Source organism: Lycium barbarum, chromosome 10, assembly GCF_019175385.1.
Source record: "Lycium barbarum isolate Lr01 chromosome 10, ASM1917538v2, whole genome shotgun sequence".
In the NCBI taxonomy this organism is placed as follows: Eukaryota; Viridiplantae; Streptophyta; class Magnoliopsida; order Solanales; family Solanaceae; genus Lycium; species Lycium barbarum.
In genome coordinates, this window is record NC_083346.1 from 26763142 (window position 1) to 26788721 (window position 25580).

The 25580-nt window shown below is 36.5% G+C and overlaps 2 protein-coding genes across 3 annotated transcripts; both read right to left on the reverse strand.

The window, feature by feature from the left end:
• Positions 1-6307: 6307 nt before the first annotated feature.
• On the reverse strand, positions 6308-11331 carry LOC132615336 (uncharacterized). Its single transcript, XM_060329920.1, has 5 exons — positions 10988-11331; positions 7984-8024; positions 6786-6854; positions 6643-6702; positions 6308-6567 (listed from the first exon to the last, which is right to left on the reverse strand). The coding sequence occupies exons 1-5, from the start codon at positions 11103-11105 to the stop codon at positions 6490-6492; spliced, it is 366 nt and encodes a 121-aa protein (XP_060185903.1). The 5' UTR covers positions 11106-11331; the 3' UTR covers positions 6308-6489.
• Positions 11332-14881: 3550 nt separating this feature from the next.
• LOC132614374 (photosynthetic NDH subunit of lumenal location 4, chloroplastic) lies at positions 14882-24180 on the reverse strand. 2 transcript variants are annotated; one of them, XR_009572280.1, is made up of 7 exons: positions 23797-24180; positions 21274-21366; positions 20126-20186; positions 19960-20028; positions 19343-19458; positions 16074-16144; positions 14882-15208 (listed from the first exon to the last, which is right to left on the reverse strand). XR_009572280.1 is itself a non-coding variant. In XM_060328820.1 (6 exons), the coding sequence occupies exons 1-5, from the start codon at positions 24094-24096 to the stop codon at positions 19376-19378; spliced, it is 606 nt and encodes a 201-aa protein (XP_060184803.1). In that variant the 5' UTR covers positions 24097-24177; the 3' UTR covers positions 14882-15208; positions 19343-19375. The 2 variants fall into 2 exon arrangements, 1 of the variants encoding a protein (XP_060184803.1); XM_060328820.1 differs by lacking the exon at positions 16074-16144 and having other exon boundaries at positions 23797-24177.
• Between the last annotated feature and the right edge of the window lie 1400 nt (positions 24181-25580).

A 25580-nucleotide genomic window follows, 5' to 3' on the forward strand; every position in this document is an offset into this window, starting at 1 on the left:
GGAGATCCTAGCGAGCATATGCGTCGTCATGTAAATCATTACCTGCATCCGAGATGCAGTCCTTGAGAAAAAGGGACGTCAGTACATTTCAATTGCACTGGTATGTAAAGCAACTGAAAGAAAGAACTGTAAGTACTGAAACTGAACTAATAACTGATAACTGAAATGAACAAAGAAGTAAAGATATGAATACCTTGTGTTCTGAATACAGAATCACATGTTTAACTGAATTAATAATATGTGGGGCCTCGACTCAATATAAGTGCACAAATTAGTGGCCTTGGCCAAGTAAGTGCGTCAGTCAATTGCCTCGGCCAAGTACACGTATACATAAGACAATGCCCTTGGGCAATCACATATGTTCAAAATTCATTTATTATTATTATTAAGGAACTGAGATCACTGGAATAATGAACATTACTAAACTGAGACTTGTATTCAAGGACTGATTATGAGAACTAAAGCTTTAACTAGTTTATAAACATGCTGAGTATTCTAGACTAAGACTCACAGGTATCAAACACAAGTATATATTGATTACGTACTAAGCTCACAACATTCAGAATGAAAGTCATGAAAGAATTACGAAACTTGAGAATAGAAGTTCTGAAACTATTTAGGGAACTAAGCTTAACCATATTTCTAAGGGAATTCGTAACGGTGTAAAAGAATGTTACGTAAGGAGAATCGTTAACATTCCCAAATGTAAAGAGTTAGCCTCACATACCTTAATTTCCTGCTCTTGAGCGTAATACAACGTTTGTCAACCCCTTCAACTTTAATCTATAGCAATACAACTCAAAGGGATTCCATATTAGCAACAATACTCAAGTTTTGGCCATCTAGGCATTTGATCAAACACTTGGTAAGCATAAAGATCCACAACCTCCATTAATGGTGATTTCTTCACCCAATTCTCATTCTATTGCTTCTAGGTGATTCTATAATCCCAATTAGATAGAATTAATACCATTCTTCATCACCCATATGATTATAACAATCCTAAGTCACAATCCCAAAACCCTACCATAGTTCATATGATGCTCTTTATAAACCCATTAACTTATCTCACAAGAATTCATCAATTCACAACTACAAATGATTAAAAGAGGAAAATGATTACCTTTTTGATGCTCAACTCCTTTAATGGTTTCCACGTCCAACAACAACATCTAAATCAAGGTTCTATTGATTAAAAGTGTTTAATCACGTTAGAAGGGTATTAGAGACTTGAATTCAACCTAGAATCATCATTGAACTTACCTTGGAGGCTTCTTGAGGCTTGGGACTTGTTCTCTCCGCCCTTAGGATGATTTTTCATGATTAGGTATGCTAGGGAAATAACCCCAAGCTTAAATAGGAGATAAAACACAAAAATCTGAGTTTTGACTCGAAAACCCGACCCATGGAGATGGGCCTGCGACGCAGGGCCACCGCGGGACCCCCTGCATGTCAAGACTTGAGAGAGCATAATTTCCTGTGCTATGTCTGCTAAGAGTGGCTGTCAAACCCGCCCCCACGCGCGGCGCGTGCCATTTGCTGGTGGCCCGAGTCAGTTTCTGCGCAGTGTTTTTGTAACACGCATAACGTCTTATACATAACTCTGTTCGGACTCCACCATTTATTGTTGGTAATGCATTTCGAAGATCTACAACTTTCATGCCTTAAGTTTGCTCAAATTCTTAATGAATTTTCACGAAATCGGGCTGGAAGGCAGACCTGCCGTAAACTTTGTCGATTCTATCGAATCTTAATCACCTCACTATTCGTCTTAATTTCAAAACAACTATTTCCACGTAAACTCATCCCGATAGCACTTCACATGTCTAAAATGTCACATTAATACTCATTTAATATATCTACACCTAATCCGAATTTACGGAGTGTTACATTGACTTCCTGGATGGACCCTATACTTAGAAAGTGAGATACCTCCTCTTTGACAAACCTGTCGACGGTTCTCGGTAATGGGTCGCTTCTTCTGGCGCACAGGCAGGAAACTGAGGTCCAGCCCTAGCTTGTGGGTTGCCACGTCCGAGAGTATCCCTATCATGTCTTTATAGGACCAAGCAAAATAATCACTGTTATCTTTTAAATAATTAAGAAATAAATCCCTGAGCTCCGGGGTTAAACCCGTGCCCAGGTTTACCTTTCTTTGCGGTAGATCTGGACACAAAGAGATCTGCTCGAGCTCTTTGACCGTGGATTTGGTGGCATCAGAGTCGTCAGGTGGCTGAAAATATCTCGGAACTCTGTACTCGTCGTCGACCTCTTCCTCCGGACCCACCTTGTTCTTATCCCCAGGGGGGGGGGGGGGATTTAATGAACTACATTTGGAGTGGGCTCCGGATCCCTTCTAGAGTGGGGAATTTCAGATGCAAGTGAAGAGTCGAGGGAACAACCTTTATGTCATGGAGCCAAGGTCTCCCGAAGATTGCATTATATCGCGTGGCGTCGTTAATCATGTAGAACTTTATCACTTTGACAACTCCTCCAGCTTCTACGAGCAAGTTGATCTCTCCCTTAGTAGTTTCCCTGGGCACATTTAAGCCAAAAAGAGTCCTTGCAGCCGGTATGATTTTTTCCAGCAGTCCCATCTCTTTCACCACCTTCTAGCAGATAATATTGGTCGAACTTCCGGCGCTTTACTTGGTTTGATCGACCATCACGCTCTTTACTTGGCAGCGATCGATGAGTACGGTGATAACTAAGGGGTCATTGTGCGGTAAAGTGATGCCTTCCGCATCCTCTTCAGTGAAAGTAGTCATGCCTTCGTCTGGGAGTTCACGAATCCTCTTCTCACGCGTTACCAAGATTTTCATCTTCTTGGATGCAGCAAAACTAGTACCGGCGATCATGGATCCTCTAAAAAGCATATTAATAACGTAAGGAAGAGCGTCAAGAGAGTTCTTCTCCTCTGCAGGCCCGGTTCTCCCGTAACTGTTTCTTGCCCTTTCACTTAGATACTCCTAGAGATGTCCTCTGGCGAGCATATTAACCATCTCCTCCCGAAGATGTCTGGAATCCGTTGTTTAATGCCCATGGATCCCGTGGAAGTCACACCACACCGTCTGGTCCCTGGTACTAGGATCGGATAGCAAAGGCTTAGGGGGATGTGATGCTAGATGGGTCCTTAGAACGACCATCATTTGTGATTCGTTGATGGTAAAGTTGTAATCTGCAAACTTTTAGTACTCTGTTCCCTTTGAAGAGGTTCTGAGAGGGTTGTTCTTACGTTGCAACTTGCTATCGTTCTTTTCGTGGTTCTCTTTCTTGCTATCATTTGGATTTTCCAAAGATCGATAGCCCGGCCAGCCACCGGTTGCTTCTGGGAGTGGATAAGGTTGAAAATAATTCTTCGAAGAACCCTGATCTGGACCGAAACCTTTGTTTGATTTTCCTAGGAGGTTTCTCGTGGGAGCCCCAACAGTTTGTCTTCCACCCGGATCTTCAACTCATACCTGTTATGGACATCCTCCCAAGTAGTAGCCTGAAACTCCAGGAGATTTTCTTTGAGCTTCCGAGAAGCATCCGAACTTGAGGGATTTAACCTCTTAGTGAAAGCCTCGGCAGCCCACTCATCCGGTACCGCAGGCAGGAGCATGCATTCCTTCTGGAACCAGGTGACAAAGTCCCGAATACGTTCTGACTATCCCTGTGTGATGCGGAAGATATCCGCCTTCCTGGTTTTTACTTACTTGCCCCTGTGTGGGCCGTGATGAACGTGTTAACCAGCATGGAAAAAGAGATAATCGAATGCTTGGGAAGCTAGGAGTACCACTTTAGAGCCCCCCTCCCCATGTGAGGTTCTGACCAAACTTCTTGATTAGACCACTTTGACCGCTGTAGTGTACGCCAGAATATGCTCTTGGAGATCTGTCGTCCCGTCGTATTTGGGAATGTCGGTCATCTTGAACCTCTTTGAGATAAACTCTGGCACAGCCTCGGGTTTATATGCCAACTGGATGTATGTTTTTACGTCTAGGCCCTCCATGACATAGGGAGCCCCAGGGATTTGATTCAAGCGCCTTTGAAGCACACTGGCAATTTTCTCGGCTTCTTTGGAAATTTGATCCAGTTTTCAATGATCTCTCTCATGAACCGTATGACTTGTGCCTAGAAAGGATCCTCCGGTACGGACTTGCTGCTTGAGGCCTCTCCGTTCCTTCCCACCGTTGCCAACAGCAGTGTTCCCATTGGTTGGAGTCAGAAATATCACGCTAGAAGTTGCAACTCTGGCCTGAGGAATGGACACGAGAGAAGTGATGACCTACCCCATCTATTCCATTTCCACCTTCATGGCGTGACTTTGCTCCTTTAGGATCTGCATCGACTCCGCAAGAGTTTCATTGGTGGGAGTTTCTTCTTCGGTGACATGATGTTCGTGCCTCCCTTCTGTTGTTGTTACCCCATTGGTGTTCTGGGCTGCTGGTCTATTGTAGGATATCAGAGGGGCAGACCGTCCGGACCGAGCTGATTGTTGCCCGAGTTGTTTCCAACATTCGTGTTGTCGTTTACTCCTGACATACATGCGATTGATTTTAAGGCAAGAAATGGAATTCACGAAGAGCTAGTAAAACATCCACAACTGTCCTAGCTCCATGGTGGCCGCCAAATTGTTTACTCGGAAAACGGTTTTGTTGAATTTGTGTTTGTGGTCAAGGACACGTGAATCAGAGTGACCAATAAAGCAATGAAATATACGGTTAAATCGATATAAACGAAACATAAATAAAGCAAAAATTTAAGAATAGCCTGAGCCTCGATGAGGCCTTGAGCTAATGATTACGGCCAAGTTGCCAACCTGTGGCCCTAAACTAAAGTAGCAAGAGCTTAAAATGAAGCAAGTGTGGTATGTATGCTATGTATTTCTCTTGGATTTCGTGTCCTTTGCAATGATGTGATAAGCCCTATTTATACATAGGATATGAGGTGCATATTCCATGAATTGTGCTCCTGCTAATAATGCGAATTAATACCATAATAATGATAGACAATAAAGATGACAATAAAGCTTATTAATATCTCGTGGAAGGCGCAGAGCCTGCTTTGTAACAATTGACCATTAGCATTCCAACCGGTGCTATTCCAACGGACCTCCAGACCCTATTGTATCCCTGGGACCATCAAGCCTCTTCCGGAAGTGCTGAATGCTGACTCGTACTTGAGCCATATCCTTTGACACGTGTCATCGCAGTACTGGTCCAGCTGTATTATACGAATTTAGCCCAATACAAGATACCTAGTGAAAACTGACCCGGACACAACTTTTATTTTAAATGATATGAGGCCAAAATGGAAAGGCCCCGACTGTTTTTGACTACATGTTGCATCGTGGGGTGAACTATAGTACGTGATGCTTCTTTAAGTTTTAAGGCCAGTGAAGTTGCCTGCGAGCTCTAATGCTCTATGGACAGACGGTACAAAGAGGGGAGTGCTGAAAAACAGAGAAGGGGTGTGGGGGGGGGGGGGGGGGGGGGAGGGGGTTAACGTTTAGTTTCAACAGTATACAGCACAAAATATACATGGAGTAATTATGCCAGATTTTCAAGGATTTGAACCCGAATCCTGTTTGCATCTACTTCAATAAATTAAAACAGCCAATTATACACTAGTAACTCCATTATCAGCTAAAAAATGATCCCAGAAAGTTGGCAAATGCAAGCACTTCTCACCATTAGGCCTGTGATTCACGACTTATATTACCTCTAGAGAGAATCTGTCACCTTTTGCTCTATATCTTCATTCAAACTTATTATAGGGTAAAAGACACTGGAACAGTTTTTGACCAACACTTTATAATTCTAATATGAATTCATTAATTATAGTTTCTTTGGTAAGTATATAATCTGAATTCATTTTAACCTTACTAAAAGTTAATGACCACATTGTTATAGTTCAAGAACTCTAGAGAACCAATACATAAAAGCATTGCATGGATTCATCTTCTCTAGAGACACCATCCGAAGGGAGTTATTTGGATGCCATAATGGCACTGAAAATTTGGCAGTACTTAGATGGATGCCAACAATAGAGAAGACTCCATTATTATTTTCTTTTGCGGTATGCCTATGCACGGAGCAAAGCAATAATTCAACACCAATCGGCGCACAAAGGCCCCAATAACGAGCAACAAGATGCAGCAAACAATCAGGTTTTAGGCATACAATAGATGCAAGACAAGTAGAGTGACGGCGATTTTTTAAGCTATGCCGAGCGCAATTTCATAGAAGAATTCTATGCATGTCATTTAGCTTTGGTTCGTAATTACTTCCTCATATTCCTGTTGCAAATTAACCTAAAAAGATTATATTGGCCACAACAATAAAATCCCATTTCCAGAACTCTTAGATAATGTAGGAGTTTTACATGTGTTTCCATGCATACAGATACAAGCAATAACACTGTAAGAGCTCTAACAAAATTCGAAGGACCAGCAGACACTAAAAACAGCGCTCGTTCACCATGGAAACATGCAGAACTGTGTTTTCATGAGTTCTCAGTTTGCTTATTTCCACACACAAGGCATGTATAGAAGATAGTTTGCCCTTCATCAGCAGATCTAATCTGTTCACCGAAGCAACAAGTGTTAGAATAGGGCAACATGAACTGCGGTATGAACAAACCCAAAGGAAGATTTACCTGTCTGGCTACATATGACATGCCTAAATGCTGACAACCTTTACATTTTGCATTATAATCCTGTAAACCATAAGAACAGCCATTTTAACAAAAGAACGTGTAAACACAAGGGCAAGTTATTGGATACTACAAACTGCACTAACCATTTGCTTTAGTTCCTTCTCTTCTTCAAGATCATCAAATGAAGATATGCCCAATTCCCTTCTAATAGCCTACAAAAACAATTATTATATGCTCAGAAAAAACATGTCACCACAAAAATACAAAGAACATAGACAATCTTCCTGCCTTTCTGAATACTTCCAAGGCAGTTGTATATAAAAAATACTCTGAAGTCCAATATAGTTTTGTTCTATGTATTTTGCATTCTTTATCTTCCACCTAATGTTTTCCTATCCTCCATTTTCACCATTTTCTATTCTTCTATATCAGATATAAAGCTTATTCTTCATCCACGCAATGATAAAGAAAGTTAACTTGCATTTTCGGAGGCTACTTGGAGTATGCACACAATTTCATTGACTAGAGCATAATTTTCTAATATACTAAACCATTAAGGATATCACAACCGTAGAAAATGAGATTATTTGAGTGAGAAGAGAGATCCAGAGGTGATGCCATATGTAAAACATCTGCATAACAGTTACGAATGCAAGCACACAAGCATGTTGGAGTTCTACTAATTCGTTTTTTGGTCAAGTAACCACTCGTGTAGATTATCACACTCACCCGGTCACTCCTTCCCCGCACTCCCCACTGAAATAGGCTACAAATACCTTCAGTGCCGTTTTTGTTCTAACAGGGTGAATTCTTAAAATAAGCAATGGGTGAACTAAAACAATCCGCAACTGACTGCTTAGAAGTTCGCAATTTCCGTGAATCCACACATAAAAACACCTACCATGGCACAAATCCCAAACTAGCTGGAGCTAGCTATATCAATCCTCAACATCAATTCTGCTCCCACATCTGACACCTCAAATCCATTGGGAAAATATGCTAGGAATTACACTCTCCTGATCTGCTAGCAATTATTCAGCAGGTGAACTCCAAAACCTCCTTTCTTTAACATCCCATTCACAATTTAAGGTCTTTCCATCAATTTCCAGGGAATTCCATGCCGTTCAACGAGTCAAAATGCCAAGAAACTAGAAGAGTAGTAATGTTATGTAGCTTATCATTCACTACTAGAAACTGCTAATGCACAACACATGTTAAATGATCCCTTCCTCAAACTGGAGCAGCATCACTTTTATGTAGCAAGTGTCCAGAACCATTACTATTACTAGGATTCAAAATGGGTTTCATGAGCTGAAAGTCAATACATGCATTAAAGCATACCTCAGCAGAAATGGTATACTGTATCTCGTTTTCAGCAATCTCTGGAAAAATCAAACAAGAGAAACAAACATCATCAATAATAGAATATTTAATTTCAGTGAAAAGAAACAGAAAACATGCGGTGAGTCAGTTTTTTTAGATGAAAAACATACAATGAGTCAATCTCACAAATTCTTCATTTCGAAGAAATATCCAGATGATTTATTATCATTATGAAAACATTATTCAACACATTGTGTCTTTCTAGAAGTTCACATGTAGTCTCTATCTATAGGGCATATGTCAACTTAAAATTAGAAGAGTCAAATAAGATGTTATTCAACATGTGTGCTATATGTCAATAATCAATTTATCGATGACATTTTCGTCATTTCAATTAGTTGCCCTATTCTCCTCTTATTCCACGTGGGCCGCAGCCACCACATAGATACCTGGCTTTAATGCCAACTATCAATCCATATCTCTGTTAATTCTTTCAGTTCACATACAACTTTCACGCGTCTCTCCTCTTGGTTTGTTCTTCTCATATTGTTCCTAAGATTTTCAGGTATATCTCTGTTAATCTTTCTGTTCGCGTCCAATTTTAAGGCATCTTTGTTCTTGCGATTTTCATGTTAGCTACTTCAATTTCCAGCAAAATCTTATTCTTCTTTCCTTTCAATGTGTGTGATGCTTAACTTACAGAGAAAAGAATGAGCAAAAGCAGGGAAAAGCATCATACACACACTGAAAGGAAAGAAAAGTAAGATTTTGCTGGAAATTGAAGTAGCTAACATGAAAATCGTAAGAACAGTCTTGAGAAAACAAACCAAGAACAGAGATGCTTGAAAATTGGAGTGAACAGAATAGATTAACAGAGATATATTTAAGAATCGCAGGAACAATCTGAGCGGAACAAACCAAGAGGAGAGACGCTTGAAAATTGTGTATGAACAGAAGGGATTAACAGAGATATCGATAGTCGGCATGAAAACCACATATAACAATGTGGTGGCTGCAAGCAAAACCACATGGAATAAGAGGGGAATAGGGAAACTAATTGAAATGACGAAAATGTCAACTATAAATTGATTATTGACATAAAGCTGTCAACTATAAATTGATTATTGACATAAAGCACACATGTCGAATCTGACTTTTCTAATACAGCTAAAACATAGTTTCCTGAACAAAAATGGCAGCCTATTTCTTATTGGAAAAAGAAACGAAAAAAGAAAGTTACATTATCTAGAAAGTAGTTTCCTGTCATTGACTCATCTACCAGTTAATTCAGTTAAATAGCTATAGTAGGTGACTAATCTCAACTTCCGAGGTGTTCTGCCCTTGGAAGAAACAAAATAGCTGATGAGAACCTATCCTGGCAAACTACCCTTAAGTTTTACGATTAGATTCACTGTATTAACGGGTAACAATTTGCAGACAGCTGTACGAGCTAAAGGGCAGCCTGTGCACTAAGCTCCCACTATGCGCGGAGTCTGAAAAAGGGCCGGACCACAAGGGTCTATTGTACGCAACCTTACCCTGCATTTCTGCAAGAGGTTGTTTCCATAGCTCGAACCCTTGACCTCCTGGTCACATGGTAGCAACTTTACCAGTTACGCCAAGGCCCCCCTTCAGCTGTATGAGCTGAAATAGAAAATAAAAAAGAACCTTGGACAAAACCATTTTTACCCTAAAGATATCAACTTCATTGTATAGGCCTCTCTAAAGAAATCCTCACACCACAGACAAAATAACATGCTTTTGACGAGTACAAAAGAGATGCCTGAGTGGCTGAGGTATTAGAGTAACAAAATGCAGCTCCTAGGTTCGGATTGACACTACAACATTCTGTATGAGCCCATCTACTCCATCCGTGTTGGACAGGTTTACTTGGCACCTATTTCTTGTGGACTACAAAAGTTATTTAATGGAATTAGTCAAAGTGTGGCACAAGCTGACTCGCACACAACCATCCATTTGGTGGATTTACATGGTAAGGGAGTTTAACAGAATTTCCTTTGTTGAAAAATATTCAGTTTTCACAGAAGTAAACAACATAATTAAAAATATGTGTCTGGGCAGGGGCGGATGCACGTTTATCCAAGCAGTGTCAGATGACACTGCTTCGTCGGAAACTTTTATCGAATACACATATAAGCAATTTGTAAAACAGATATATACATTTAAATGACACTCCTTGACAGTAGTCGCTGCGCAGCCTGATACCCTGAGGTTCGTTGTTCGAAACTCGTTGCGTGCGTATTTTGCACAATTTTTTAAGAGTTTTTGTGAAAAAGATATAGCCTATAATCCTGAGGGCTTAAACGGATTCAATCCCAGTCCTCCTCAGGGCTTCAAAGGGATTAAACCAGTACATCATTCGCTGTTTTCTGATATCTAATTATACCAAAGTTAATTAAAAGTTTCGAAAAACATTACTCCTCCTTTCCCCGAGAAAGAGAATTACTCCCCCTTCATTGCTGGTAGTGTAAAACATATTGGGTTCAATTGATTGAACTCGTAACACTAAGACTACATCCACCACTGGTTATAGTAATTTGTCGATCACTTCTTTAAATGTCGACACCGCTTACAGAAAATCCTGTGTATGCCACTGTGTCTGGGTGTATATATGTTATTTAACACCCTTGATACAAGAAATGGATTAGCATTGCTTCTTTGCCTTGAACAGACTGGGCTGCCACAGTGCCACTGTCATTTAATAGATGCTATTAACAATTTCTCAGGTTTGATACACCTTTTTATTTTTTTAGGATAAAGGCAGGTTAAATTTTATTAATGAAGTGCCACGCTGGTTTGATATACAATTGTGCGTTTCCTCAGAGTGAAGGACATAAAGGATTTACGCTAAAACAACGTCTACTAGTTCAATTCAGCACAACAGTTTGAGAGTACCATGCCTTTAATATGGACTAACTAAACCAAAAAAAAAAAAAAAAAAAAAGGCAAGAAAGTTAAAGGAAACATTCTCTTAGTTTAAGAAAGAGATAAAAGGGCAAACCTTTGACGCGTTTCTTGAATTTGCAATGGAGACAGTGAGCATACTTGGGGGAATCAAAAGTAAGCATAGTTCCACACATTTCACAGAACATAAAATCCCTTTGTCTACAGTATGCCATTTATTATGCAAAATCGAATGGTAAAGAATAGCCAACTGAATGCAGAATTAAGTTTCTTAGGGATTATTCCTATTTGCTTTCTCTTCAGACAGTAGAGCAATTCAGTTCAGCTGAGGCGAGGTTTAGGGTTTATCACAAAAACTAATGGTGAAAAAGTAACCCAAAATTCCATGCGACTTGCCTCATTTATCTATTTTTGGTAAATTACATTAAGCACCTCTATAATGAGTTAGACACTTGCGCTCTTTATAATTACTTTTCGCTCTTTATAATTACTACTCCCTGTGTCCCAATTTATTTAGGGAAAAGGATCAAACTTGTTCTCCAAGTATGGTTTATAATTTAAATTTATTCTCCGTTAAAGTTTGGGATTAAATTTGTCCTCCCCGTTAGGATACTTGATAAATTTGCCCTTATATGGATGAAAGTCTGACTTGGATTCTATAACACAAAAAAATTAGTCACGTTGGATCTATATAGGTTCCACATAGACTCCCAATCCCAATTCTATTTTGAGAAAAAAAAATGCCCCTGCAACATTTATTTTGCTATAGTGACGTTTTCTTCATGAACTCTTCAGAGCATTTCTGAACAGAGAAAAATATTTTTTCTCAGAATACATTCCTAAACGTATACCGAAAGTAAGATTAGAAAAGCTATGATCCTGCAAAAGTGATAACAAGACAACAAAATAAATTTGTGCAGTTCAGCTTTGAAAATCCATTTTCAGTTCTCTTGAATAGTTTTTGAGAGGTTCTGATAAGGAGGCGACAATAATGAGTTAAGTTAGCTCCGTCGAAGGTCACCTAAGATAGATGTCATGTTCAAGAAATCTTTGCTGGTCAAATAAATTCTATGTTTCTGGAGAGAACAACGAATCCTTGGTCGTATTAAACATTTGTTGTTGTTGCTGCTGCAGAATGTTTCTTACTTGCCTCCTATTTTATCACATGCATTACGTGTGTACTTCAATGCGATTAAAACTCCGGCTTTTCACATTACTAAATGGTGCCTTACTGTCAGCAATAGTCTAGACAGGTTAAGAGAATTGGAAACGGGTTAAAAAGAGAATTGGGTTTGAGAGTCTACGTGGAGCTTATGTGGATCTGACGTGGGTAATTTTTTTGTGTTGTGGAATTCAAATCAGACTTCCATCCATATAAAGACAAATTTATCAAGTATCCTAACGGAAAGGGCAAATTTGATCCCAAACTTTGACGGAGAAGGCAAATTTGATCCCAAACTTTGATAGAGGGCAAATTCAAACTATAAACCATACTTGGAGGATAAATTTGACCCTTTTCCCATTTATTTATCTGATACATTTCGGATTTCGACGGTCAACCAAATTTTTCTTTGATGGATTTGTTTTATATGCCTTTTAACTATTTTAAATTTTTTAATTATTACTCTCTCTGTTTCAATTTATGTGAACCTATTTCCTTATTAATCCGTACCAAAAAGAATAACCTCATTCTATATTTGGAAACAATTTAGCTTTATGCAATGATTTATAGCCACACAAAATATATATGACTTGTTTAACACCACAAGTTTAAAAGTCTTCTCTACTTTCTTAAATTCCGTGGCCAATCATATGGGTTCACATAAACTGAAATGGAGGCAGTATGATTTATGTTTTTTTTTTTTTTTTACTTATTGATGTAGTTTCTAATTATATGATTTAAAAAAAAAAAAAAAACTAAAAGCTTCTATATCCAAATGCACAATCAAAATTTAGAAATTTGAATCTCGAAATTTCAATTACAGCACATAAATTGGACAGAGGGAGTAGTAATAAACAAAAAGGTCCAAATATGTCCTTAAAGTATTGGAAATTGACCAGATATGCTCTTCATTAATAGTTTAGCTCACATATGTCTTTATCATTTAGTAATTAGTCAAAATATGCTCTTAATTACCCCTAATTGATTTAATCAGCTGATTAATAAGCGAAAAATATCCAATTATGCCCTTAAAGTATGCAAAATTGAGTAGATATATCCCTCGCTAATACTTTAATATTTTTTTCGCATATGATTTAGCATTTCTTTTGTACTTGTGTTTATGTAATGACTAAAGACAAACACCAATTTCTAAGCCTAAATTTAAATAGTTTAGCTTAAGTTAATGTTGTAATTTTTCACATACTAATGATGTAAATAATATATCGACGTAATAGACGTTCATATCTTCGATGATGAGAATTATGATTTATAAATATATATTTTCTCTTCAGTTTCATGAGGTTCTTTTTTTTTCTTCACCCAATTGATTCTTGTATTCTCTACACTACACTTGTATCCTAAATTAAGGACGAGATAACTTTCATCGTGTTATAAAAGCAATGGGTTTGCGTTAAAATTTTAAATAAAGTGTCTAAATTAATAATTTTCTAAAATAACACCAATCTCGAAGAATCAATTTTCTCAACGGAGCACTAGGTTAGAAGGGGGTTGTCAACCAAAGAACTATTATTTTTTAACTTGGTTAAGAATTTGATTGAATATCTCATTCATGACTATTATTAACGAAGGACATTCTGCTCTATTCCACGTATTTTAAGGGTATATTTGATTCTTCTGGTTTATTAATCAGCTGGTTAGGTTAATTGAAAATTTCAATAAAAGTATGAGTATATTTGGATCAATTACTGAACTGAAGAACATATATGAGCTAAACTATTAATCAAAGATATATCTGCTCAATTTCAAGTACTTCAGGAATATATTTAGACATTTTCTGTACTGAAAAAAGAAGAAGGTTTTTTCTGTACTAAAAAAGAAGGTAAAAGACAAAAAGAATCCACTTTTATGTCACATTGCCAGTAAAGTAAAAGAGACTTCGTTCTTCTTGCGTATACTTCCTGAACTGCTCTAGCTCTGAACAAAAGTACCAACTTTAACCTGAAAAAAAAGTCAAAACTTGGTGGATAATTACTCCCCAAAAAATATGGATTTACATTCACTGTTATCACATACAAATTCACCTCAATTGTTATCACTAACCGTAGTCAAGTAAGGGATGTAGTTTGGCGTAAACACCAGACAAATATATTTTTTTAGTTCAAAGATATAATAGGATATAAAATATTGGGATAAGTACATAAATTGATGCCATTGGATGCACTTGGCACTACTAGACCAAGTCACATGACGATGATTCACAACTACATAAGCAGATTGATCTCAAGATTCAGAAACATTACACAAAGGCGTAGTTCAATTGGTATAGTAGTTGGTGCATGTACCTCACGCTAGATGCCAAAGGATATGCTTGAAACCATCAACATAGTCATTCAAAATAGAGGATGTGGTCATCCTTCATCTGCATTATTGAGCTATGACATCAAATAATTCCATAATTCAGCTAGTTTCAACCTAGGATACTCCTTCAACATTGACATAATTTGCTTAAGATAGTGACGGTGAAAAGAGGTGAGGACTTAGCAGTTAATGAAATTGGTGAAAATCCGAGAATCTATCTAAGGTTCAAATTATTATAGAAATGATTTCTTCCCATCTAACTCTTGGAGTTGTCCAATACTCGTCCTGATGGGAGGTAACATGTAACCGGTTAAAGAGTCGAGATGGTGCACAAGTTGGTCCAGACACCATTGTTATTAGAATGTTATGAGAAAAATAAAGGAAAAGAGGCTCAATGGAATGGTCCCAGACTCTTTTTGCTTCATGTTGCATTGTGGAGGGTGAACTATAGTACATGATGCTTCATTACGCGCCTGTAAGCACTATGCGCACAGACAAGCAGCGGAGTGCTGATAAACAAGGGTGTAACATTTGAGTCCAAGAGTATACAACACAAAATATACATGGAATAATTATACAAGATTTTCAAGTATTGTGAACATGAAACCCTATTTTGCATTTATTTTAATCAAGTATAATAGTCGATTATACACAATGTTAGGAACTTAAATTATCAGCTCAAAAATGATCCCAGGAAGTTGGCACCAGCAAGCACTCCTCACCATTAGGCCATTTGCGTCTTGTATGGTGAAAGCCATGTAATTCTTGACTTAATTTTATTCAAGAAACTGTCACCTTTTGCTCTATATCTTCATTCCAAAGAATTCCGGGCGGATCCTATGTCAAGAGATCAACGTTATGTCAGTATATAAAACAAGGCCCACATCACTAAAGAAATGAGAAGTCAATTTTTTCTACATAAGATCTTCAAGTGATAGCTATGCAACCTGCATGGCATTGAAACTCGTTACCCTGTAAGCCTACAGATTTCAAGTAGCTCAAAACAAATATGTCATACCAAAACACTCAGAAGAATGAGTGCTTGCTAAGCCATTCCTGTGAAAAGTGTTCCTAATCACGAGCTACAATATGAATACAGTTGATTTACCGGTATATATTTTCCATACATGCTGCCTTGATCTAACCAATTACGGTGCCAAGAGTTAGGAACTCAAAGATTTCTATCCAAAGAACTTTCAGCACCACAGCACAAAGCAATAATAGGCAAAAGACACTGTAGAACAGCTTTTGACAAACTTTATAATTCTATATCTGAATTCATGGAGTATTATAGTTATCTTTTGGTAAGTATCTAATCTGAATTCATTCTTTACCTCAATAAAAGTTAATGACCATATTAGAGGTCAAAAATTCTCGAAATATCACCAGAACCCATACATAAAATCATTGCATGGATTCATCTTCTCTAGGAACAGCATCTGAAATGGAGTCATTGGAATGTCACCAAATGTAAAGCAAGCCTATGCAGTTGGCAAAGCCGGAAAATGAGGAAAGAGACAAAGAAGACCATTCCCCTTTGCATCATCTGGAGCATTGTTAGTAGCCCCACATCGTTTGTGGGATGTGCAATTGACGCAAAGTGTTAAATATCCTTAAGTGTGTTAGAAATCATTGAGATTAGGATTTAGTTAGAGGCGTATTAAGGACACTGTCTTTAAGGATTTTTTGCTCCCAAAATTACCTATATTTCTTCGAGCAATTTTCTGCCTCCATCTTTCTTTTTTGCTCCTGAACAACCAATAGGCTCTAGATCTGAACAAAAAGAAAATTTCACTATGACAATCTAATGTGTCCAATTTCACCACATGAATCGCATCATATTGCGTGTAAAACATCAATTCATTAAAATCATCAAAACAATATCATTGTTCTAGAAATCAACTAGACTTGGCTACTTTGTCACACTTTTGATACTTTCAATCCCCAATTGTTGCTTGTAAAGTGGGTCATGCTATTAGAAAGCATGAAACTATATTTTCTCCTTCTACCAAAAATGATTTCTTGTATTCTCAATCGAAAGGGTGACAAAATAACCACGTTCAATTGATTTCTACAAAAAATATGATGGGTTTCAATGAACAAGTAACAAGATGCGAGTTTTCATGTGGTGAAATTGGACAAGTTAGATTGTCGTAGTGAAGTATTTCCTTTTCGTTCAAATCTAAAGCCAATTGGTTGTTTGGGAGCAACAGAGAAGGATGGAGGTGTTAAATTGCTCGCACAAATATAATTATGCGCGTATCCTCAAGATTTAATAAGCTCTTCCAATTATAACCTGGAAACAAAAACAGCATATTTCAAGAGGAAAAAAATTAATTTTAGAATGAGTAGGAAAACAGAAAGGGAGTTAGAAAAATCCTATATATTGTTCACTAGAGTGTCATGTATATATAGGTGTTGCTCCAACGGCTAGTTTGGCTTCATCAAATGTAAGATAAAACAATCTCCTAAATAATGAGTAGATATTAAAAATAGTATTTTAAAGTTTTTCTAAATCAATAATGAACATTCCTTTTGAGATGCCACTAATTTTTCCAACATTAAGAGCATATGCGGTTCCCAGATTCGAACATTATGACTTGAATTCGAAATTTTTACCGCAATCCATTTAATTTACTGGGAAAAAGGATATTATTTATACTTATTCCGCTATGCATCATGTGGAGTATAGTTAGTAATCCCACATCGTTGTGGGATGCGCAATTGGACTCTTTATATGGCCTTGGGCAGTCCTCATCTCATGAGCTAGCTTTTGGAGTTGAGTTAGGCCCAATGTCCATTTTCTTAATGTTATCAAAGCCAGGTCCATCCCAATTCTTGATTTATCTGATGTTGGGCTCCCATATTATGTTGTACACGCTCCAGTTGGTAAGACTGACCCCGGGGGGGGGGGGGGGGGGGGGGGGGTATAGTCCACTCTATTTGTGGGATGGACAATTTGACTCTATATATGGTTTTGCTAGCTTTTGGGGTCGAGTTAGGCCCATTGTCCATTTTCTTAACAAGTACTTGGCTTGCAAACCACAGATACTTTGAGGGGAACGGAAAGAATGTATCCAGAGTTTAAAAATAAGGTTTATTGCTGATTTTGCTACTGATATTACATTAATGCTGGACCTCTTGGAATCTTCTTTGAAGGATTCCTTAGTAATATTTTTTACTTAGCTTGGTACTGAGTTTATTCATAAACTTACCTTTTACTGATAAAACGGAAGTGGCAAACAGGAACTATAACAGATTATTCTACTCTTCCAGTGAACTCATTTACAGACTACTTATTTAGTAAATTGTACTATATTCCATTCTTTAAAAAATGTCACAAAGCCAGCTGGAGTTCAGGAGAAAGAATATTTATTTTGAGTCATCCTGAGTCCATTTATTAGAATGAAACAAGTTACTTAAAACCTGCATAAACAAATCTTTGTGGAGATGTGTTTTGCAAGGTGTTGGGAACAGCTTCATTCGATAGGTCCTAACAACCTTTGCGACCTGTTTCTTGTTTATCCATTTGATACTTTTTGATTAAGCACCGGGTGTCCGGGTCTCTTTGAGCCCCGACTAATCCCGGGGGTGCACAGGCCCTCGGCAAGGAGTTTCCCGCAAGTGCACCACGGGTAATTCAGGGTATTACCCCAGTCCGATGGCCCTCAGAAATTGTTTATCCATTTGATACTCACTTACTCTCCAGGTGAATTACCTATGTTGAATATCTGGTTTTTGCTGGAAACACTCTCTCTCTCTCTCTAGGCACAGTAATTAAGAGAGCTACCAGTCTGCTAGAAATCAGCAACAATAACTCACTTTTCTGTTTGTATCTTCTCTTTTTCCATATGTGCAATTAACTTTTGCTTAATTCATCTATTATAAACATAGTATGATACACCACTGGACAAATCATGATCAGGAATCATTTAGCAATGACATGTTGGTAGATGAAAAATAACTTATATGTCTCACGAAGTTCCACAAAAAAGAAAGAGAAAAAGTTGACTACTACTTTCTCTGTCCCAGACTCCTAGTTAATGGAGCTACTTCTTTTTTCCTTATTCCCAAGCTACTCGACCTTCTTTGGATGAAATCCCTAATATGATAATTCTAACAAAAAATGTGAATTTACAAATCCCACATTAGGGTAGAAGGCTAGTATATAAGTCTCGTTATCTTTCCTTATTAGCAGGCGCATTAGCGCATTATAATTTCTTGTGCTCTGATTTATGTTATTATTTGCTACTTTCTGTACTTTGATTACTCTATTTTATCTGTGCCGCTTTCGTTATTTGCATTTCCATATAGCTTTGAATTCCTTGATTATCCTGTTTTACTGTGTCGCTTGCATTATTTCATTGCAATATCGTTTTGAATCTTTTAACCTTATCTGACTCCCTTTTTATGCTTCTATTGAGCCGAGGGTCTCTCGGAAACAGCCATCCTACCTTGGTAGGAGTAAGGTCTGCGTACATTCTACCCTCCCCAGACCCCAAGATGTGGGATTTCACTGGGTTGTTGTTGTTGTTGTTTTTGCCTATGTGCAAGCATAACAGGTCACAAGCTGAGATAAAACAGGAGATGTACGTAGGATGATGGTTAGCATAAAAATAGTCAAACTAATTAGAGGAGTCATTCAGTCGACCCCAACTTGTTTGGGAATTAGGCTCAGGTCATATATAAATTTAAGCTAACACTATCTTTTTTATGGAGATACAGACAAAATAATTACATCTTCAGATTCTTTTACAATCTTTAACTAGATGTGATATTTCTTTGATACTCCAGTTTATATACAGTCTTACTATCATCCTGAATCTCCTCTAGGTAAGTCTCATACGGTAACATATAATAGGGTCATCCCGATTGGAACGGAAGGAGGAGTGCAGAAGTAAATGTGACACCGTGATATAACAAAGCAAGTAAGGAAAAAACCTAAAATCACAAGGTGGCTTAGGAACTCACTAGTTGTGCTTGAGCTTCAGATTTCTCATCATATCACAATTTCCTGTTTCCCGAGTAGAGTTCAACGAATTTGATGTCATATATAAGTGTTGCATTTCCAGGAATATTGCAGTCCCCTACACCAATAAAGAACAGAATCATTATTACTGTGTAAACAAATGTTATCCCAAAAAACTGTAAATTTTTTGTATTACAGAGATGAAAAAGGTTAGATGAGTAACACAATGAAACTGGATATATGAGTTCTTCACAGCCTCCCAAGGCCAATGGTAGCTAGACCATGTAAATGAGGAATATACATTGATTAAGATTACTAAGATAAATTGCATAGCTATTCACATCCACCCTTTCAGAACATAGTAACCAGAGTTGTTTAAGATGCTACTTGCAATTAAGTGTTTTTTTCCCCAACAAAAATGCAAATTTTCTTCTCCAGTAGTTTTGATATATTCTGAGGTCAACAGTAAAACAAAGGAAAACAGTATTGCAACTCATTTCTGCTAGCTTGTTTCCAGAGCATGAAGATAAGAATAGGCTTTATCATCTGATGTCGCAAGCTGATATTTGTCTTAAGGAACCAAACAATATAATGCATTTAAAACGTATCACAAACACACCTGAAAAGCAGCCTGCTGGTTCTGGTCCATATGCCAAATGTGGAGGAATCTGAAGCTTACGTTTTCCACCTATGTATTAAAACTTCTAAAGTGAACAATACTGGGAATATCAAAAGGCGAACAAGCAAAACGTCCATGGGAGGCTCTTGTTAGCTCTAAATCTTACCAACTAGCATTGGTGGTACCCCTTCACCTCCCAAGATTCCCTGATCTAATCCCTTGATCACCTGTCAACAACAAGCTCCGGAGTTCACGAATTGTAGATGAGATGTTGCAAAAATTGAACTATATTCTTCATTTAGTTTCTCATTTATGTTTCTTGTTCATGTATTCCTTCTATATGAGCCTCAGATAAAGCTCTTGGATCTCATCTTAATTGCAATTTGAGGTGTAAATTACCTCATAATGAATATATAGCAGGAGATTCCAGTATAATGGAAAGAAGTGATGGCTTACTGAAAAGAATTAGTTATCAGCACATAATTTCTGTCGTCCTTTGGTCAATAAGAAAACGAGGTGATCCATGTTACATGGAAATAAACTTATTTCGTTCTACTCCATTTCATATCCCAAAACATGGTTGTCTCCTTTCTGCAAGCTTCTCTTATTCTTCATCCCTTTTCCTTCTCTTTTGTATGGATAAGATATCCCTTTTTTTTTTTTTTTTTTTTTTTTTAATGAGTATGCATAATTGTATAAAAGACCACGGTAGAAAAAACAGTGAACGAGGAGCGCAGGCGAATATGAAAGATGTTAATACATATCCATAGGGTAAGACTTACCTAACAAAGCCTAGAAGTCTAGTAAAAAGTTGGACGATGGTAGTCCTTGACAGGGACTCGCTTTGGTAAAGTAAGAGATTGTATCAAAATTATAAATATTTTCAAATTCCAGCATTTTTTTAAAACTGGTAACTATTGTATATACAAATTCCAGCATTTAAGAAAGTCAAGAAAACAGTGGAATGAGAATCGATGATACTCAGTGGATGATAATGCCCTAACAGTTGCTTAATTCAATGACAGTGTCTTTTACATTGTTCTCTTAATCTATCTTTACAAACTGCTAACATATTTAGTTTTGTAAGTATAGATATGCGTCCAGCTTGATACGTTTTTTATGATGCTATCTTCTGATGCATATAGTGTATTCAACTATAGATATACGAAAACCTTTTCAACTGTCTATCTGATAGGTAAGCAGTCCTAATTTTATAATCTGGGACAGACAAACAAAGCAGAAGCTAATAGACTGTCACACTTTATACCACCAGTTACAACAATTTACATCTGATCCCGACATGGAAAAGAATACCTTGCCCATGCCGAGGCGCATTGTCAGGGCTCGACCACGTTTATAGCTGCTGTCAAAAACTATACCATCCGCAAACCTCGCAGTATAGTGAATCTGCATGAATAGGATACTTAACAAACCATTCTCAAGTTCAAGAAAAAAAAAAATAGATGTAGATAACTAGATATTCAAGTTCTAAATTTTCTTTGTCCATGTAACTAATAGAGGCAGTGTTATGTCCTCATGGGGAAAAATAAAGCAAACAATGACTCTTTCTTCCTCCTCCTTTCAATGTCGATTTTGAGCACAAAATACTAAGGATGCAATCCTCTTATAACTTCAGTTTATCTTTCTCATTATTATCCTCTGTTCTATGAACAATAGAAGATAAATTCAACTCTTTTTCCTTTTCTTTACCCATTTTATCTTGGATTCAAGTTATATGCACTATAGGTTTCTTAAACTATCAGTCTAATTTAACACGTGATCACAGATCAATTATCATTTTTACCAAGTTATTGATTAATCTTATCATAAAAATTTACAGATAATTACCTTACAGGTAACCTGATTGTATAATTATTTCTTACACAGTCGCATAATACTTTACTCTTTGTTTTCTTTAATCAAGTCTTATCTATTCTTTTTGACTTGTCAAAAGGACATAGGAACCACATAGTTTCGAATTTCACTTTCACAAGTATCATGCCAGAAAAAAGAAAACAATATTCAAAATATATCTGTACATTGTTGGCAATATTTCAAAAAGATTCTAACAAAATATTGTACTAATATTTTTTTCTTTTGTTATTCGAACCATAATAAATACAACCTTAGGACCTCAGAGAAGAAACTTATTAGGATAATCAAGATATCAGAGACCGCATTCTCTGAATCAGTAACTCTTGAAAGCAAAATGTCAATTTGAAATAAGGACTATGACAATAAACGAACTTCAGCAACAATTGTACAAGAATTCCAACTATATGCATAAACACAAACACGTGAAAATAATACTCCCTCCGTCCCAATTTATGTGATAGTTCCAAAAAGAATGACACCCTTATATAAGGGAAAATTACAGTCCAATGCATTTGGGTGATCTAGTTTACAAAATATGACCAAATGTATAGGTTTTATATATTTATACGCATAATATACATAAAATATACATACTCTGTAAATATATATTATATATACATATAATATACATATAGTATACATAATTGTATATTTCGCCCATATTGATAAATAAGTTTGGCCGAAATGTACATATTCGTAAGTTTCCCTTTATATATTTAATACTGTAACAATTTAACTTAAAATTCTCCATTTTACCCTTAATGAAGCCATACAAATATCTATTGTTTATTTTGGACCACAAGTTTTAAAAGCCTTTTACTAATTTTTAAACCCGTACCCTTAATACACTCCCTCTTGTTCAAAATAAGTGTACATTTAGCCTCTAGCACACCCTTTACGAAAATACCGACTCCTAGGTAAAAAAAACGGAAAAGGTCCAAAAATACCCCTAACCTATTGAAAAAGGCTCATAAATACCCTCCTTCCACCTTTTGGTCTAAAAATACCCTTAAGGTTTGTTTTTGGCTCAAATATACCCCTCAAACTAACAAAGTTAAAGTTAACTCTTTTAAAAAACCAAATGACATTTTGTGATTGGACACATATATTATTTAATTTAAAAATTAAAAAATATGAACAAAATTTTTTTTTTTTTGCATTTCGTGAATTAATCAACGAAATATGTTTTGTCCAATTTTCCAATTTCGTTTTTATATGAACGAAAATAATTTTTTTTTTATCCTATTTCGTTTTTTAATACACGAAATGCAAAAAAAAAATTATAATTTCCTATTTCGTTTTTTTATTCATGAAATGCAAAAAAAAAAAAAAACATATTTCGTTGATTAATTCACGAAATGCAAAAAAAAAATCAGTTTCGTTCATATTTTTTAATTTTTTAATTTTTAAGTTTCCACACAATTTTTTTTTTAAAAAAATATGTAAATTACGGAATTTTATTATTGGCAATTTTTTTTTTAAATCTGGAATTTTAAATTACTGGCAATTTATTATTGGCAATTTTTTTTAAATCTGAATTTTTTTTTAAATTACGGAATTTTATTATTGACCAATCACAAAATGCCATTTGGCTTTTTAAAAGAGTTAATTTTAACTTGTTAGTTTGAGGGGTATATTTGAGCCAAAAACAAACCTTAAGGGTATTTTTAGACCAAAAGGTGGAAGGAGAGTATTTATGAGCCTTTTTCAATAGGTTAAGGGTATTTTTGGACCTTTTCCGTAAAAAAAATTATAATTTAACTAAACTACCCTTAATTAAATACTATTAACTAATAATTAATACATAATTTCTTGATCACATACAAACTCACTTATCTACATAGGAGTAAATTTGGAAACAACTAATTCCTTAAGTGGACACTTATTTTGAACCAAAATAAAAACGCTAAGTGGACACTTATTTAAGCTTCAATAAATGAAACGAGTGACATAGAAACTTACATTAACAAGCTGATTATATGGAGCTTCTTGACCAGATCCAACAGCAATATCACAATACCCAAGTCCAGAGCGAACATAATTAAACTCACAAGTAGGCTCAGCAGTAGTAGCATAATATTCAATTCTTGTAGCATCAGCATTTAAAGGTGTTGAAGTAACTATTGAAGCAGCCAAAATTCCAACACCGACTTGGAATATTTGCTTCTTGTTAATAAAAGGAGTTAAAGAAGCCTTGAAAGTGGGTTTTGGTGTTAAGGTTTGAAGTTTAGGTGATGTGAAGTGTAATGAACAGACTGCCATTCTTTTGGTTTGTTGGTGTTTCTTGATTGCTATCTGATTAATGTGGAGTTTGTGGGGTGTATTTTGGATATATGAGCAATGGTTGTTTTTTTAAGAAGAGGTGAAGGTGATCATACCTTTTTGGGGCCCATTTTTGGCACACATGTGGATTATTTGATTTCCCCCATTTTTCTTTATTGATTTTAAGAAAATAAAATACTACTCCCTTCATTTCAAAATAAGTAGGCATTTGGCCATAAAAATCAAATCTTTTTCACTTTATTTGGAATTTTGAAGTTGGAAGTCAAGTTGGAGTTGTGTTTGACTATAGTTGTTGCAAAGAATATTTGGTTATTTGAATGTACTGGAAGTGAAAAAAAGTAAAAATGGGGTTTTAGGTGTTTTTCAAATTTAAAAGTACAACTTTAAGTTGTATTTGAAATTTTCATGGCCAAACGCTGATTTTTAAATAAAGTGAAAAAAAATCGGAAAAAAGTGAAAAATTCTCATTGCAAAAAAAGTTTTTGCCAAAATAAGTGTCACCTTAGATATAAATAAGGATAAGTAGATAAGTGCGAAAATAATACATACAATCCCAAGGAATCTAGTCTAAGGCAGTACAAGAGCCATTGCTACATCACTACATGTCTTAATATGTAATACATAAGTCTGAATAAGTGAAATACTGTCTCAGAATAACAAATTAGACAAGTAATAAATGAAGAGTCATTCGGGCCGTGGATCTTTCCATATGCTCACCCTAGATACTCATCAGGAAAGGCCTCGGAAATTAGTAATGAGGAGAGGATGTGGAACCTATCTCAAACTCTACACCCCGAAAAAGAGTGTAGCAAGGTAGCATCAGTACAAACAACACGAACTGAGTAGGCATCATAGGTCGACAACAGTTAATTCACATATATAAAAGAAAGAAATCAATAAATAGGCAAGTAAACAATCAAATATGATCATCAAGCAAATACAAGTCATCCCACGGTAGTAAGAACCATAATGGATCTCCGTAATCTCAAGTCATAGCCTAGAAGAAAGTCTCTAATCCTCGAGTCCATCAATTTCCAAGTATGTATTAATTAGGCACACGACAATTTAAGTCAATAATCAACCAAGGAATCAATGCTGAAACACACCGTGTAATGCAAGAAATACAACAACCACAATCAGAGATGTGAATGGATGTAATATGAATGCATGTGCGATGTGATACAATGCATTGTCCAACTGTATCATAGTGTACATACATGCTACGGACGGAATACCCGACGTCTCGATAGTCATGACCCATAGGGGATTCGCAAGGTCCATATACCTTGTTGCGGCGTGCAACCTGATCTAAATATCTATGTATATGTTGCAATGTGGAACCCGATCCAATATGTATATATATGTTGAGGCGCGCAACCCGATCTATATGTATATATATGTTGCGGGGAGCAACCCATCCAAATATATAGGTTCAAATGAATGCATGAGGTGTATAAATGCAA

Excerpts from the sequence above, each read along its gene's own strand:
- LOC132614374 (XM_060328820.1), bottom strand. The coding sequence starts at position 24,096 with ATGGCAGTCTGTTCATTACACTTCACATCACCTAAACTTCAAACCTTA. Across the intron at positions 21,367-23,796 it reads CATATAATCAGCTTGTTAAT|ATTCACTATACTGCGAGGTT; the intron begins GTAAGTTTCTAT and ends CTATTCATGCAG. Across the intron at positions 20,187-21,273 it reads TGCGCCTCGGCATGGGCAAG|GTGATCAAGGGATTAGATCA; the intron begins GTATTCTTTTCC and ends TGTTGTTGACAG.
- LOC132615336 (XM_060329920.1), bottom strand. The coding sequence starts at position 11,105 with ATGGCATACTGTAGACAAAGGGATTTTATGTTCTGTGAAATGTGTGGA. Across the intron at positions 6,855-7,983 it reads AGTATACCATTTCTGCTGAG|GCTATTAGAAGGGAATTGGG; the intron begins GTATGCTTTAAT and ends TTGTTTTTGTAG. Across the intron at positions 6,703-6,785 it reads AGAAGGAACTAAAGCAAATG|GATTATAATGCAAAATGTAA; the intron begins GTTAGTGCAGTT and ends TATGGTTTACAG.